Source organism: Plecotus auritus, assembly GCF_963455305.1.
Source record: "Plecotus auritus genome assembly, chromosome: 3".
NCBI lineage: Eukaryota > Metazoa > Chordata > Mammalia > Chiroptera > Vespertilionidae > Plecotus > Plecotus auritus.
Genome location: NC_137772.1, coordinates 147654738 through 147672227, shown reverse-complemented (window position 1 = coordinate 147672227; position 17490 = coordinate 147654738). Strand labels below are relative to the sequence as shown.

The 17490-nt window shown below is 33.1% G+C and overlaps 1 protein-coding gene across 24 annotated transcripts in view; it reads right to left on the bottom strand.

Annotated features, from left to right (window-relative positions):
• PPFIA2 (PTPRF interacting protein alpha 2) overlaps positions 1-17490 on the bottom strand; it is a 492483-nt gene that overhangs the window by 84793 nt on the left and 390200 nt on the right. For 13 of the 24 annotated variants that reach the window (XM_080661567.1, XM_080661570.1, XM_080661573.1 and 10 more), the window contains 6 exons: positions 15597-15743; positions 14455-14589; positions 8122-8205; positions 7722-7853; positions 6003-6065; positions 1570-1661 (listed from right to left, as the gene is read on the bottom strand). In XM_080661567.1, the coding sequence (XP_080517693.1) occupies positions 1570-1661; positions 6003-6065; positions 7722-7853; positions 8122-8205; positions 14455-14589; positions 15597-15743 (653 nt within the window). Of the gene's footprint in view, positions 1-1569; positions 1662-6002; positions 6066-7721; positions 7854-8121; positions 8206-8631; positions 8719-14454; positions 14590-15596; positions 15744-17490 lie in introns of all 24 variants that reach the window. The other 11 variants (XM_080661577.1, XM_080661586.1, XM_080661583.1 and 8 more) reach the window with 1 other exon arrangement.

The following is a 17490-nucleotide window of genomic DNA, read 5'->3' as shown; positions in this document are numbered from 1 at the left end:
GTGTTATTTCTACTACAGTCTGCTGCATAGAGGAAAGTTGTACTGTGTCTTTCTGTAATTGTGAATAAATGTCACATTGTTAGGCGGCCCATGATGATTCATTGTGGCAGTGAACTTTTAGACAACACCTCTAGAACTCTGCATTTCTGAGATTGAAAGTAAAAAAGACAATGAAATGACCATTGGATCCTATTAAAACACATTTAATTTGTTAATTTAATAATATTCATTCCTTGCTATTTTATCAGCTCTTTTTTTCCTTCTCCATCATCATAATCATCATCACCATGTGAGCACATGGAACTGAATTAATTTCATTCAGAGTCAGAATACTTTCTTTAAAATAAGCATGATTTTCTAAATTAAAGACCTACCTGTTTAAAAAAATTGGATGTATTTATGTCTGCAAAAAACCACAAAATACTGAATGTTTCATCAGTACTTATACTGAAAAATATAAGCTCCTTTAGAATTATTTTTTTAATTCGGATTTTTCATCTGAACACCTGAAAAATGTTTTACCAGATATTCACTCATTCAACAATATTGATTGAGAGCACACTATATGGCAGTTTTTTAAGGTACTGAGATTATAGTAATTAGAGACTAAAATATTAAGAATATTAGCTTCAGCCCTCGTGAAACTAATATTCTTAACATAAGCATATGACCATGAAACATGAACATCTAGAAATCTGTGGTGTCAAAAGTTTCAAATAGCTGATGTCATTGTATTGCTTAATAAATAAAATGATTAAATGAGTGAGCCCTTCTAGGGTTTCTTATAGAATTTGAATAAAAGGCTCTAAGCAAAAAAGAAACTTATATGTGAATTATTGAATTCTATCTAGAGAGAAACAATTGTATCATTGCTTCTTTTTTTAAGATTAGGTATTGAGTCAAAGTAGATAAGTAAAGCTAAATTAACTTGAATTCTTTAGCAAATATAATTTTGCTTTTCCTCTTTATTTGCAATTACTTTACCAAAATAATTATATGCTCTTTGAATATGAATGACCATAATCAATGAGATTTCTTCAGTAACATTAAGCATTGAAAACATTTCTGCACGTAGAGAAAAGAGCTGATACTTCTTCTTGGAATGAGATGTAATCTACCATACAGTTCATTTCTTCATTTAATACTAGAGGCCCGATGCAAGAAATTCGTGCAAAGGGCTCGGCCCTCGCAGTCCTGGCTGCCTCTGCCGGCCCTCGCAGCATCAGCTTCGTCCAGAAGGTTGTCTGGACAAGCGTTCTGCTGTCTGGTCTAATTAGCATATTAGCTCTTAATTATACAGGATTCTTTTTATATCTTCTATCTATATAATTAAATGCAGAATACGAAAGGTAGTGATTTCAACTTTTATTGCATATCTGCAGAAAGGATTTCTAAATTATACAATTATTTTTGAATGTAGAAACTAAATTGGTGAGGAGTCAAAATAAGGCAATGACTAAGCAATAGGAAATACATGTTCTTGTCTATTTTATTTAAGAAGATATTAACCACAAGGAGATTCATATTGGTTTTTAGTCAACTGCAGATAAGCTTTTAATTTAATGTTACCTTGATATTGTGGGTTCAATTAAAGAGCCAGTTCTCATTTTCAATTGGTCAAGTTCAGATCTCAGCTTTTCAATTTCTTCTGCTAATCTTTCCTAAAAATCAAAGAAGTGTTACTCAAATGATATGCAAATACCAATAATACTAAGACTCAATTATAATAAACCAAGCCAGCTATCAAGTTTACAGGCTTTTTAAAAATGGAAAAACTGATGGATATAATTTTATTAAAAATAATTAGTCATGAAAGTAAAGCATGCCTGATTTTTCCCCTTGTAATGAAAATGTGAACAGCAGAAATCAACAAAATGCTATCTACAGTTACTGGAATTCATTATTTTTTAATTAAAAAAAAACAGGCATACTAAGGTTGTGATCAGCTATGTTTACATCACTAAAAATATAGAGTAGAAACCATACTGGATTAAAAAATAAGAAAAGGTCATATTTATGCAGTCAGTGAAGGATTTCTATTATTCTATAAGGGTAGAAGGATATATAAGTGAAGGAGAAAGAGGACTGAATTAAAAGAATGAGGAAAAAAATAATTAATATGAGTTAAATGATCAGTTTGATAATAGTACAATTATTTGTGCAACTGATAATTTTCTCAGATTGGCATTATCAGTTTCATTCTAAAAATTTATCAAGAGTTGTCTTATAGCCTTTAAGTGCTCATGAAAACACTTAATTTTGTTTTCATAATTATAATTTTTATAATATAAACTAGCGGCCTGGTGCACGAAATTTGTGCACTGGGGAGGGGTCCCTCAGCTCAGTCTGCGCCCACTTGCAGTCTGGGACCTCTTGCTCCTTACCACCTGCCTATTCACTTCTCCTTAACATTTGGCTCACGGCTCCTTAGCAATGCCGTGGAGGCAGGAGAGGCTCTCGCCAGCTGTGAGCCCAGCTTCTGGCTGAGCAGCGCTCCCCCTGTGGGAGCTCACTGGCCATCAGGGGGCAGCTCCTGCATTAAGCGTCTGCCCCCTGGTGGCCAGTGCGCATCATAGCGACAGGTCATTCTGGTTGTTCCGCCAAAAATGTTGCTTAGGCTTTTATTATATAGGTGTTTAAATGTGTCCTTCTGAATTTTCTATTGCTGTTTTTTCCCTCTCTAAGTGGCCTGTGTTTGCCATTTTACTTGACTCATACTTCTTTTCTCATCGCATTATTTTTTTGTCAATGTGAACTTTGTAAAGTTTCTCATATCTATTATTTTCATTCTTACTACCACCATTCTACCCTACATCCTTTTTTTCTCTTTTCTGAATATTTTACCAGCTTCCACAGAGGTGATGCTCCCTTCAATATTTTCCCCACATATTCTTCTGTTAGATGTATCATTAAAAAAATGATGTATGATTAGATCAATACTTTAAAAATATTCAACAGTTTCTTATTATATTTATTAATTAATTTGTTATTTCCACTATTATGCACTAAGAACCTCTTGTGTCTAGGCACCTAAGATACAATAATAAACTAACAAATGTCCTGCTCTCATGTAATTTATAATTTGGCAGAAAACACAATAAACAAATATGGTCTTAAGGATGTTGGTAGGAAGGAGAAAATAGGAAAAACATGGAAAGGCTCTTCAATAAAGTGATATTTGAGTAAAGAACTGAAGAAAGGGAGGCAGTTATAAAAACTGGAAAATCTTAGGAAAAGACATGGCAGAGAGAAGGAACAGCAAGTACAAATGCCCCTTAGTGGGAGGAGTATATTTAGTGAGCAAAGAGGCTAGTGGGGCTGGATTGGGGAGGTTAACAACAAAGGCAGGCATGCAGTAAATTTAGAAAGTAGGATTACAAGGTTTGAGAAGAGTAGTCCTGAATGGCCTTATAAATCATTAAAGCCTTTGGCTTTATTCTGAGTGAGATAGGAAATTATTAGAGGATTTTTGAGTTGAGATGTGGTATGACCATTCGGATGGCTGTAAAATGAACTTGGATTGATTGGGAGGAAAGGAAGAAATGCAATTATTAGTGTTCTTCCAAAAACATAGGCAGGATAATTATGACTTGGACAACAATGGTGTTATGGAGAGTATGGCTTGAATTTGGTCATATTTTGAAAACAGAACAGAATTTGCTATTAGACTGAATGTGGTTAAGAATACTCCAAGGCTTTTAACCTGAGTAACTAAGAGAAAGAAGTGATTTACTGAGAAGATTGCTGACAGTGGTGGTCAGATTAAGTGGTGATGTAAGGGATTGACCTGTTAAGTTTGAGTTGTCTATGTGTCTAAATAAAGATATTAAGTAGACTCTTTTTTAAAAAGTAGATTCTTGCATATATGAACTCCTTCAGGGTAGGAAACCCAGTAGGAGATCTTAATTTTGAAGTACTCAATTCATAGATAGTATTTAAACCCATGAAACCATATGAGTTCACCAGGGACTAAACATAGAGAAGAAATCCAAGGACAGTCCTAAGAACTTCAAATTTAAGAGATCAGAATGATGAAGAGAAACATGGAGAGAAGGGGTTGCATACACAGGGGATTTTACTGATAATGCATTATAGAGAATTGAGTAGGAATTTCAGGCGTTATAGGAAATATGGTTAGATTAGGAAATATGCTTGACTATATGAGATGATATTCAGAAATGAAGTATGACATGAATTTGCTTCTTCTGGCAATTGGCATGAACAAGGATGTGAAGCATGGAGTGATTGGTACTGCTGGTTGCTTACAAAGATTGTTGATGTTAAAAGGCTGGGGTAGGTTGGTGGTGAGGGAGTGGGTTCTGGATATCTTGCCAGGAACACACAGAGTTTTGGATAACATAATACTGCATAACAGGATCAAGTCCAAAATTTACAATCTGGTCAAAATCTAATTCTTTTTACACACATACCAGTCTCAGTAAACTTCTGATGATACAGCAAATCAACCATCTTTGTTTTCTCTATGCTATTACATAGGCTCTCTTGTCTGTCCTACCCTTCTCTATATAAGAACATATCTGCCTTCTAGAGCCTGAAGAAATGTCATCTCTCCCCATGTAAACATTCTCAACCACTTCAAAGAGAATCTGATGCTATCTTCTAAGCATCATATTATACTGTCCTAGTAGATCTATCTTTTGGGAGATTGTGTACACATTGACTGTGAGACCAAAAAGTTGTTTTTTTAAAAGTATTACATATAGTATTACATATGTCTCCTTTTTCCCCCATTGACCTCCCCCGTCCACCCCCACCTCCCGGACAGCAAAAGGGAGCAGGCCGGGCTGAGGATCTCTGTTCCCCCCGCCCCCAGTACACAAAGGTCATGCACTGGGCCTCGAGTATGTACATAAGTTCACTGGTTAATCTCTTGGTTCACTATTATCTTTATTCTTTTAAGTTTTCAAATACCTTTCATATTTCACACTTTTGTCTGTCCTTCCTTCTCATTTCCTTCACTTCCTCTTTCCCTCCCTCTCTCTCTCCCTTCTCTCTTTCTATTCCATCTTTTGTTCAACACACATTTATAGATCATTTCATAAGTTAGTAATTTTATACTATTTCATTTGCTTCTGCCAAATAATAAAATAAAATTAGGACAAAATTGCTAATAAGAATCTTACAGGCTAATGAAGGAGACCAAAGATATATTACCAATCACAACTTTTTTTTTAACATTTCGTAATGTGGCCCTGATTCTCTTCTGCCACATATCTTACAACTGCAGTAATGATTCCAGCTGAACCATTATGCCCATTATTATTTAAGATGTCAAATTCACTGCTCACACACTCCCCCACCAAGCACCTGCAATCATGTTACATGTATTGTATTTGAAAGGCTTACAACACAGTCCTACCTTTTCTTAAAGTTTTAGTCAAGTCCCACTTCCCTGAAGACTTCTTTATAGCAGGAATGTATGGCGATCTCTCCTGCCTGTAGTTATTATTGTCTATTTCACTAATTTGACACTCAGTATCTGCTAATTTGCAACCCATTGCTTTGTCAAAGGTGTGTTCTCTCTCCTCAATTAAAATTTTCAGCTACTTTGGAACTAGACTCATGTTTGAAAATATATAACTTATAATTCATATGCATAATAGGTATTTAATATATTTCTTCTAAAACGATAGACACAAAATAGTGTATACATTTTTTACTCCATTTATAAAAAGTACAAACAAGTCAAAAATCAATTTTTTTTTCTTTAAGAAGTCAATATAGTGATTACCCTTTAGTATTTCAGTAGTGATTATATGTTAATGAGAGGGGGGCTTCCAGAATGATGATTTTTAGTGTGTTTAGTTTGTAAAAATTCATCAAGCTCTCCCAATATATGTAAACTCTTTGTATGTATAATATAAAATTTTAAATTGTTTTAAAAAGAAGACATCCTAAAATTATTTCTGTTGAAACTTACTTTATAAAACATTCACCAACGTGAAATAGAAAAATAGGTAAAATGTAAGTTTCCATAATACCTTATCATGTAGAGATTCTTCTAGATTCTTCCTGAAAGTTTCTGATTCTTGAATTAAAACATTCTACAGAAGAGGAAAAAAACCAGAAATAATTAACAAACTAAACAGAAATAGTTAAATATATAAACTATTTTTATCACTCAAGAATCTTCTTCATCAATTTTTTCTGCATTTATTTATTGATTTCCTTGAAAACCATGTTTCAATGGAATCTTTAAACATTACACCTTAACATTCTGAGAAATAAATACTTTAAATGGGATACTTTTTTCGTAACATTTGAATTGACAAATGGATTGAATATATCTTTATATTTCTGTGTGCCTCCTCTCAGTCACTGTAAAATTTGAGATAATTAGGTTACTCTTAAATAAGAAAAAAGTCAATATTGTCCAGAGGTATTGTTGCTAAAGAATTCAGATTATTTTTATTATCTGAAAAAAGAAGCAAAGATAAGATCATGTTTTTATTTATTTATTTTTAATATATTTTTATTATTGATAGTATTACAGATATCTCCCATTTCCCCACCTTTTCCCCACTCCTCCCAGTCCTTATTTTTAAATGTTCAATTTCTGGAATTCTATTTCAAATGCAGAATTACCAATTTCTATGATAGTTAATTTTATAGAGAAATAAAAGTAAAATTTTAGTGATTTAAAAAAACGATGTTACACATCATAACATGTGAACATACTGTAAGCTGCATTATAGATATTTTTTAAAAATCCTTTCCATAAAAGTATTGCTGTTGTAAGCTTTATAATGTTCTTATAGTACTACAAAGCGTGATTTAAAACCATTCATTGTTTTCAAGTTTACAGAGTTAAATTAAACTAAGAGTGTAGTAATTGGCATAGTCCATGCATTTGGAGTTGAATGGGAAGAAGTCACGCCTTATGACTCCCTAATGGGTAAATTAATCAAAATATTTTAACATTTTACTGAAACCTATTTTTTCTATTTTGGTTTATTGGATGATGCAGGGGAAAATGTCTAGCTCAAGTAGTGACTGGCACTCAATCTAAATTTCCAAAATGATTTGTACATCTAGGTTTTATCCCCTACTTTTATTTATACTGTGGAATTGGAAACCAGCTCATATAACTCTTGCTGGTTTGGAAGCGGCCTGCTATCAATGAGACATATGTAAATGTGAATGAAATTGCAGGCTGTACAGAAGCACTTTTTTTAAAAAAAAATGCAGCTAGAAATATTGCATGCCTAAATTCTGTACTGAGATTAACATTAAGCTCACCCACAGTCTGGCTTTTAGACCAGTGATAGATTTGGTTACTTAAAACATTTGAATAATTCAAAACAAGCCTCCTTGCACACCCCAACATATTTATTTTTGTCTCATCAGTCTTCTTCCTTGTATACCAAAGGACAAATGAAATATTTTTAACACAAAAGTGCTGCACATTTAACACAATTGTCTCAGATGATCATGTTAATATGCAAGATTTATATATTACAAATAATTTTTATTCATTTAAAAATTGATCTTATAGAAAAGAAATAAAAAAATTAAAATAAATAAAATTGATTTTATTTTTACAGAAACTGTTCATTCATTTCTAAGAACAATCTTTTTTTTTAATTAAGGAAAGTCAATGACTCCTCTGATCAATGTAATGATTCCAGCTGGTATAAAACAAACATGAGCACAAGAACACTGTGAAATGTTCACATGATTCTCCTCTACTGCTATGTTACCTTCTCCTCTAGAGCAGCCATTCTCTCCTTTAAGTGTAGCTGTAAGCGTTCATTGGACTCAGTCAGGAGTCTGTCCACAGTGTCGGATAACCTTTTGTTGTGCTCCTCATTCATTTTCTCTCTTTGCCTAGCCTTGTATTTAAGAAAAAAAAATACATTTGACATAAAATCATTAAATAAGTATCTGGGTTTGTTTTTACATTTCCTCTAGTTTTAAAAATGGATTTAATTTTATGTTGATTTTGATTAAATTGCTAGAAACTTAATTTCTTTAAAGTGCACAGGGCATATCCATAACTTTTTAAATACAACTCATGATCAAGAAAAACGTTCATTTTTTTGTATATAGAATATAAACCCATAAACTGATCATTGAGGTAGAGGTGCTTAATAGACATACTCTTTGAAGTTCTTGATTTTTCTCTTCAAGTTGACCTTCCAGATGTCTCATACGTTCTTCAATATTTCCATGTCTCTCTTCAGCCTGTTAAGAAATATGAAGAATGCACCTGACATGTAAAACTTGATGAACACGTTTCCTCTAAATAAACTGAAATAAAATGTAAAGCAAGCTACTACCAACCGCAAATGTAGTTTTCAAAAATAAACTTTAGTTAAACAGGCAGCTGAACAGCATTGCTTGAAATGTGTCAGCTACAAAGGCCTGTTACATCCAAGCATCAGCAAAACATCAGAGTTATTTATGAGCAATGAAATCAGCCAAATGTAACATGCAGACTGTGCATGGTTTGAACACAAACCTGCCATTGTCCAATCTTAAGCTCCTGAAGCACTGAACTGCACAGATGGTCGATTATCAATAAATAAAAGTAACATAATTTTAATAAATGAAAAGAAAAACTTAGATGGATTCTATTTAGCAATAGAAAGTAAAGTCCAGTAGGACTACCTTCCTACGTATGGAGATCATTTCTTGTAGTTTAGCTTCCATAACATATTGATAATCATCAGATGAGGTAGAAGAGGTTGGATCAGACTAACAAGTCAAGGAAAAGGAGAGGGACAAAATAGAAAAATCAGAACTAAAGACACTGACACCGAACAGAACACAGCACAGAATGCTTAAAAGAAAAGTGTGACAGCAAATTTAATATTTTAATAGACAGAACTTTATGTGGAAAGATCTACACTGATATCTGGTGAACATAATGCAGTTGATGGTTATAATTGAAAAACAATGGTATGTTCAAATAAAAAGCTACCAACCTAAGGTATGGAAGGTTAGTGATGGCTGGCGATGACAGACTACTACAGAATGAATTAAAGCAACTCTGAAAGAGTCATGTAATAATTGGAATTATGAGAAACCAAACACTAGAATATATCTCGATAGATTTGTTAAAAGTTTTGCATTTTGGTTTGCTTGTTTGTTTATCATATTACTTAAAAATGGAAACAAGGTATCTCAATGTTGAGGAATATGCTAAGTCAATGACTCAGATAAAATAAATTTGAAATAAAATTTATTATAAGCTCAACTCTGTAGAAATCAGAGAAAAGCTAAGCCCCAAGGTTAATTAGTAGTATTGTCAATTCAAGCAGGATTGGGTTTCCTCAGCAACAGCAGCAAAATGACTTGTGTTCTCTAAATACACCTTATGTCTGTATGTCCTCAGAGATAGTCTTAATTTGAACTTTTAAATGAGTATTATTAAATTCTCAAATTATCGAGGTGACAAAATAATGCTGCGAGGACAAGAAAAATTATTTGTGAACTCTCCTGAATGGCACTAGTGACTACTCCAAAACTGTTTCCGCATTGATTTGTTGCTATGGAAACAAAATAGTGCCCTAATGTACATAGGCAGTGTCATGCCTTTGTGAGCTAAAGTTTCCCCAGTGCCAAGGTTAGTTACATGGCTTAGAGGTGATTGCCAGGTTACCACAGACACAGACTGTTTAACACATGTGACATTGCTGATAGCTGAATTGTTTTAGTATGTTATGCACAGGTTACACGTAAAATTACATCAACATGTTCATGATAATTACAACTTAAATAATTATAACCTCAAAAGTAACCTATGTCAGGACAACAAAATTCAACTCTAGACCATATTCTATTACATTTTATATATTTATTCTAAAACAGTGAAACTTACTGTATGCAAATATAGGGCTATATGTAAATATATCATTCAGTACCTGAAAAGAAATAGTCACCTATTCATGTATTGGTTCACATGCATATGTACTATTGTGTATAACAAATTCCAACTTCATCTATCAAATAACATTTAACATTTAACTGGAGTGCATACACAAGTTATGGTTCAACATTTACAGTTTTTAATTTTCCTTCTGATACTCTTATTTTATAAATATGAGAAATAATGAAGAAATAACAATAACCACATTTTCTCTTCAAATTCTAAGCAGAAGCAAAACAGAAAGCTATCATAGTCTCCAAATGTCATAAACGGTTTTATAACAGCATTTAAAACTTAGAATTAAATCAAGAATACGGTTAGTCACTAACTGTTAGTGGGTCAAAATGTTGTTGAAATTATATAATCTATTAGGGGTCCTCAAACTACGGCTCGCGGGCCACATGTGGCCCACCGAGGACATTTATCCGGCCCGCCGGGTGCCGCTGCCTGTCCTGCTTAGCAGTCGACTTGTCCCGGGCCCGCAGTGTGCATAGGAATTTGTTCATAGTTTTTCTTTTAAACTATAGTCCGGCCCTCCAACGGTCTGAGGGACAGTGAACTGGCCCCTGTTTAAAAAGTTTGAGGACCCCTGAAATTCATAAAGGTATTTGTAATTTTAAAAAATATAATTTAACAGACAGTGGTATGAAAATTAATCATACCACTGATTCAAGATAGTCAAGACATAAACATTTCAATTTCCAAAACTGTATCTTCAAAAATACAAGTCTAGTAGGCCTTTCAAGGTACTTAAAGGTTCTACCTGTTTCTATCTTAAGTAAGGAAAAGACACCAAAACATTGTAAAACTTCACTTCAGAGAATGAATGAGAATTCTGTCATGTTTAAATATCTATGTCATTGCTGATCTTTTTACTTGCACTAAAAATGAATAAAATACCTTGTGGAATTAAGATGAATTATGTACTTACTGAAGAAATATGCATTGTAATTAAAGAAGTAAACATCATAAATAACAAGATTGGGAGCGCAAAATATTTATTAGTTAATTGTGTTTATACTCACAAAAGCTAAATTTTAAGTTTTATCCATAGTTATACTTCTGATTTTCTAAAAATCTTAAATGAGGTTTACCTCCTACACACACACACACACACACACACACACACACACACACACACACAGAGAGAGAAAGATACCCTTATCAACCAAAGAATAGATTTGGACATCATTTCTGAACAAACACTGGGATCAACTTCAACCACCGTTGATTTATGTTCACCTTCGCCTTGTAAAGACTGCAGCTTAAGCAGTTATTGCAAACACCGGCGTCACACAAGAACAATCTGCTATTTTTTACATTCCTTGATGAGATATAGAATTTATCTTGTGTTCACTCTTTAATGTGGCACAGGACAATTCCAAACCAGCTAAAGATTCAAGAAAAAAATCACATAGGCAGAAGTGGTTTTGGGAAGAGTGTGGATATATTTGGAAATGAAGAAGAAACGACAGTTATAGAGAGGAGAACCAAAGGGAAGGAAAAAAAATAGGCAGCTAATAATAAAAGTATAAAAATATATAGGCCAAATAAAATGTCTGTGGGTTGTTAAGAATACCATTCAAAATATAGGAGAGAGGAGCTTAGGTTTAAAATAGGCAAAAATATCTTATTTTTGTGAATAGTCAAAAATATTAAGAACTAGAAAAAGACTATGATGATCAATAATAGTGAGATAATAAAAACAAATTGCAATTCAAAAAAAAAAATAAATAAATCAAATTCTAGAGACATTCCCTAATGGCCTTGAGAACAGAGGGCAAGAAAAAGTATGATTGTTGTGGCCGTAAAACTTGGGGGGAACATATGAAAGAATGATCTTCAAATATTATTAAAAGTGTTACAGAGGGAGTGTTTTGATGATAAAAATCTCAGCACTAAAGGAGCATGTATGATGAATTAAATGCAGCAATCATCTGAAAATGGTATATCTGAAATGTTGTTGATATAGAGTCAGACAGAAGAGAAATCAGTAAGAAGGAGCAGCAGAGTAAATTATAGCATTTTAAACACTTTTTAAGAAGAATAAAATTCTACTGTAAAAAGAAGAAATCAAAAGGGTCCAGATGAAATGAAATTTCAGCAATGTATTATGAGGTAGGAGTAAACTGAGAACATTATTTGGGTACACAAGTGAATATATGTATCAAAATAAGAGCCCAAGAGAATAAAATGAAAGGCAAAAAAGTGAGACACATATTTCAAGTTATAAACTATTCTAAATTAAGAATTCTCATGAATATCCAATTTAAAGTTTCATATGTAAAGTATTGCCTTTTAAATTATGTTTTATTTTCAGTCTATCAGAGGTAAATTTGGGGCAATTTTATGTTGAATTTTAAATTGTGTTTGATTGGAAGAGATTCCAAACTTTCTTGTATTTTACGCAGGATAATATTGATGATTATTTTACACTAAAATTTTACAAAACTTATTTTTTATTATTTAGCCACCTAATTGCCACTAACATAATTCAATTCAATAAAATAACTCTTTATAAAAGTTTTTTGGGTTCCTCAGATAAAAAGACTAATTGTACATATCTCAATCCATAATATAGTAATTGAAAATATCTTCACAAGAAAAAATAGAATGCTACTAATATATTTGCACATTTTTATATAATTTAGAAAAGATATTTAAATTAAATTATAAATTTATCTTTATATTAGAAATCACACATTTCTGGAATTGCCAGAGGAATTTATGGCATGGTACATGACCATGGAAGGATCCAGATTGGAACATAACCCTAATCACCTAATGTTTAATTCAGCTAGTTCCTCCAATACTCTATAGATAACCAACTATTCCAACATTTTCTAACCCTGCAATACATTGCCAAACATTTGCCTTTTTTCTACCCGATTGACTTCCCTATTTTAATTAATAGGTATCAGTTTACTGTTCCTCTTTAATTATTTACTTTTGCAGGAAATCAAATATGTGTGCTTACTCTTATATTGCCACATCAATTGCTTTGAATAATCCCTAATGACAGAATTTGTAACTTGTAGTTTACCCACTTACTTGCCGTGGAGGAGACAACTTAGCACACAGTAATGATTGTGCAAACATCTAAAATATGTGCATATTTTCAATTGATATTAAAATTCAAACATGCTTTTTGTAAAAAATATGGACTTTTGTTTTAGTGATATGCATATATACTTTGAAGCAATGCCAAAGGTAAGAATAGTTTTTTTAAACGTTATAATGGTTGCAGAATTGTAAAATATGCAGGTAATTGCAGAATCTAATGGCTATAGCATAGTAGATAATATGAACATTCTTCAGAATACTATGATTTTATTTTATTTTACTTTTTAATATTTATCTTTTATTTTTATTTTTTAAATTAAATTTATTGGGGTGACATTGGTCAACATGATCATATAGGTCCCAGTATGAGTTTCTATGTAACAAGATCTAGATATTGCACCATGTGCCCACCACCCAAAGTCAAATCTTCTCTTGTCACCATAACCCCTTCTTCTCTCACTACCTTTCCTCTGGCAAATCACAACTACAATGAGATACCACCTCACACCTGTTAGAGTGGCCATTATCAATAAGACAAGCAATAACAAGTGTTGGAAAGGTTGTGGACAAAAGGGAACCCTCATTCACTGCTGGTGAGAATTTAGACTGGTACAATTACTATGAAAAGTAGTATGGCAATTCTCAAAAAATTAAGAATAGAGCTACCATACAACCAGCAATCCCTCTCTTGGGGATATACCTGAAAAACTTGAAAATATGTATTTGCAAAGATATATGCACCCCTATGTTCATTGAAGCATTATTCACTGGATAAAGAAGATGTGGTGCATATACACAATGGGATACTATTCAGCTATATGAAAGGATAAAATACTGCCATTTGCAACAACATGAATGGAACTTGAGAATATTACGCTAAGTGAAATAAGTCAGTCAAAAAAAAGCAAAGAACCATATCATTTCACGCAAATGTGAGATATAATACTATGGATTTTAATTGGTTCAGAAGAAATTGTATCCACTAAAACCACCTTCTGACTATTTAATGGCTGGAGACCTTAGACTGCTATAAATCTAACTTCCAACTTCTAAACATTTTTTCTTACTATAATCAGAAATGAATCAACTGCTCAGATATTTCCTATATTTATTGTACCAATTTATGTTCAGCATATTAAAATATATATACACATATTAAGTATCATGTATATACATATTAAATATCATCTATGTATTTATATTGTGATTATTCGGATGTGCAAATATTGCCATGGGAAATTAATATAAGGACATAACATTTTATTTTTGTTAATGTTTAAGTAGGCAAGGGAATCATCACAGTCATATATTAATCATTCATGTCAGTATAAATAAGATATACATAGTATAAAAAATTCACCTAAATATGAAACCAATGTAATAAATATTAGATGAACTTAATTTTCATAAAGACTAAATAAAATCTTTACTGATTCCATTTTGATTACTAGTCATTTCTATGAGCACACCTAAGTTGACCAAGTGTTATATTGCAGTACCTTTGTCAGGGCTGCAATTCTCTGAGCCAGTTCAGCCTCTACTTCAGGTAAGGTCTCAGCTTTTCTCATAGTCTGCTGCAACTTTTGCTCAGCGAGCTCAAGTCGTTCTTGTAACTGTCTGTTCTTCTCCTCCATCTGAAACAGGGGTGGGAAAGAGACACTTAAAGGGTCACAGTTAGTATAGCAGACCCCATTCACTAGGGGGTTTGGACTTCAGCCATTATCCTAGATTTAAAATTAGCTGCCACATTTACCATGCAAAAAGATCATTGCCCTCGTGTTTTTTATATATTACTTATCCATATTCCTTAATAAAATTTAGCACATTAAAAAATTTAGAAAAGCTCTTACCAATGGCAGCAAAAAGAAAAGAAGTTAACAGTGAATATATACTTGGACAAATGGAATACAAATCAGTACTTACACTTCTGATGTACCATATTAGCATAATATTGAAAATCAGATAATTATCTGGAGAGGGAGAGGTAATGTACTATAATGGTTAGGATCAAAAGATGGGATCGGCAAACATTTTTCTGTGAAGGCCAGGTAGTAAATATTTTAGGCTTTGTGTATTATATAGTTTCTGTTCTAATATTTTGATTCTACTGTTGTAGCACAAAAGCAGTCATAGACAATGATTAAATAATGGGTATGACTATGTTTCAATAAAACTTTATTTACAAAACAGAGCTATAGTTTTGTCACAGAGGATATAGTTTGCCCACTTCTGCTCTGGAGTGGGGTAGACTTTAGTTTCCATTACAGACTCTGGCAACTACCAGATGTGTGACCTTGAGAAAATGTTCATGTTGCTGAACCTTACTGTGGGCAGTATAATAACTGTGCTTACTTCACAGGTGGTGGTTAGATTTAAGTGTGGTAATACATGTAAACTACTTAGCACAGTTTCTGGGTTCATGTTTAGATCCAAAGTAAATTTTAGTCATTATTTTTATTATTATTAAGAACAACTTCTAAATTACCTACTTAAAATCACATATTTGGTTCACACCATTCTAAATTTTAGAGAATGATTGATTATGAAGAAATAATTGTTGTGTATTTAATTCACTCAACATTTTGTGAGAATGGTGAGAACACACACATGGACCAGAACAAAAACAACAGAGATACTGAACCTGCCGGAGGATGGCCTCTTTATTTGCTAACTCGTTTTCTAGTTTATCATTCATATCATGTATGGAGGTAGATTCTCTCTGAGCACTGAGGTAACGCTTCTCAAGGGTTGTGATCCTTTCTTCCATATCTTCCTTCTGTGCCATGGCCTACAATTAAAATAATAAAAAAAAAATTCACATCAGATTCTCAGTTTAACTTATTGTCTTTGTTATTTAAATAAAAGACTAAGCCATGGAAACCATTGCTTTATTGAAGTAAATATTAATTTATTCCATTTCATGAGAGGAAAGTAAGATTTCATGTGAGTTTTACCAAATTGTCTGTCTGAATTCTTCTTACATCTTGGGTTAACCGAAAGCTTTCTTTCTCTGAGAATGCAATGGCGTACATATATCTACCATGAAACTCATGTTGTCCCTAGTCACCCTGCCTACCCAAAAATCAGCTCTTCTTGTATTATTTGGCTATGGAATGACACCAGTCTCCCTAGGATTTTAGGATCATTCTTGAAAATTTCTTCACCCTAACTCTCACTTTAATTAATTGGTTAATTAATTAATTGAATGTGTCTTTGTTGAAAGTATTACAGATGTCTCCCTTTTTGCTACCCATTGACTCCCTTTACCCCACTCCCACCCAGCCCACTCCCCAAACCTTCACCACATTATTGTCTCTCCATAGGATATGCATATATGCATATATGCATATACATTCTTTGGTTAATCTCTTCCCACCATCCTCCCCTCAGCCTTGCCCTCGGAGATTTGTCAGTGTGTTATATGCTCCAGTGTCTCTGGATCTATTCTGTTCATCAGGTTTTTCATTCATTAGATTCCACATATAAGTGAGATCATATGATAATTATCTTTCTCTGATTGGCTTATTCCACTTAGCATAATATTCTCACTTTAATAGCCTAACCTACCATCTTGCTATTGGTCTTTTTTTCCTGCTTACTGATTCTCCACCCTACTGACCAAGAGACATTTCTAAATGCCAATCTGATCATATTGTACTCCATCTTTAATGTAAAATCTGAGCTACAAAGTCTAGAAAAGAAGTAGCTTTATGAACTGACACTTCTCTAGCTCTGTGTATTGGAATGAATCATGTTCCCCTTATTAGCCCTCCTAAATTCATATCCATCCACAAGGACCTGTGAATTTGACATTATTTGTAGATAAGGTTTTGCAGAAGTAATCGAGTTAAGATGAAGTCATACAGCATTAGTGTGGGCCTTAAATCCAATGACTTATGTTCTAATGAGAAGAGGGAGATCTGGGGACACAGAGACATACAGAGAAAAGGGCAGTATTCAGAAGGTGGCAGAGATTGTAGTTACACTGTTACCATCTAAGAACACCCAGGAAACTCAGCAACCACCAGAGGCTAGAAGTGGCAAATCAAGATTCTTCTCTAGATAGAGCCTTCAGAGGTAATATGGCCTTACTGATATTGAACTTATAGCCTCCAAAACTGTGAGAGAATGAATTACTGTTGTTTTAAGCCACCCAGTTTATGGTAATTGTTACCGCAGCTTCGGGAAACTAATAAACTCTGTGATTTCATTTCCGCCTGGAATTCATTTTTGTTGACTTCTCTGTCCAGCTCAGTTCTGCTGACCTTCAAGGCCCAATTAAAGAGTGCTTGTTTAATTATGTGAATATTAAATTCAAATACATAAAATCCAGGTAATCCATCAATTTGGCAAAAACATATCCAGATTATATTTTTTGACATTAGGTACACAACCCTAGATTTTAGCCACCCAAACAACAGTTACTATTCATAAAACTTTTATTTTAAATTTTGACTATTTTAAAAAAATATATATTTTATTGAGTTTTTACAGAGAGGAAGGGAGAGGGATAGAGAGTCAGATACATCGATGAG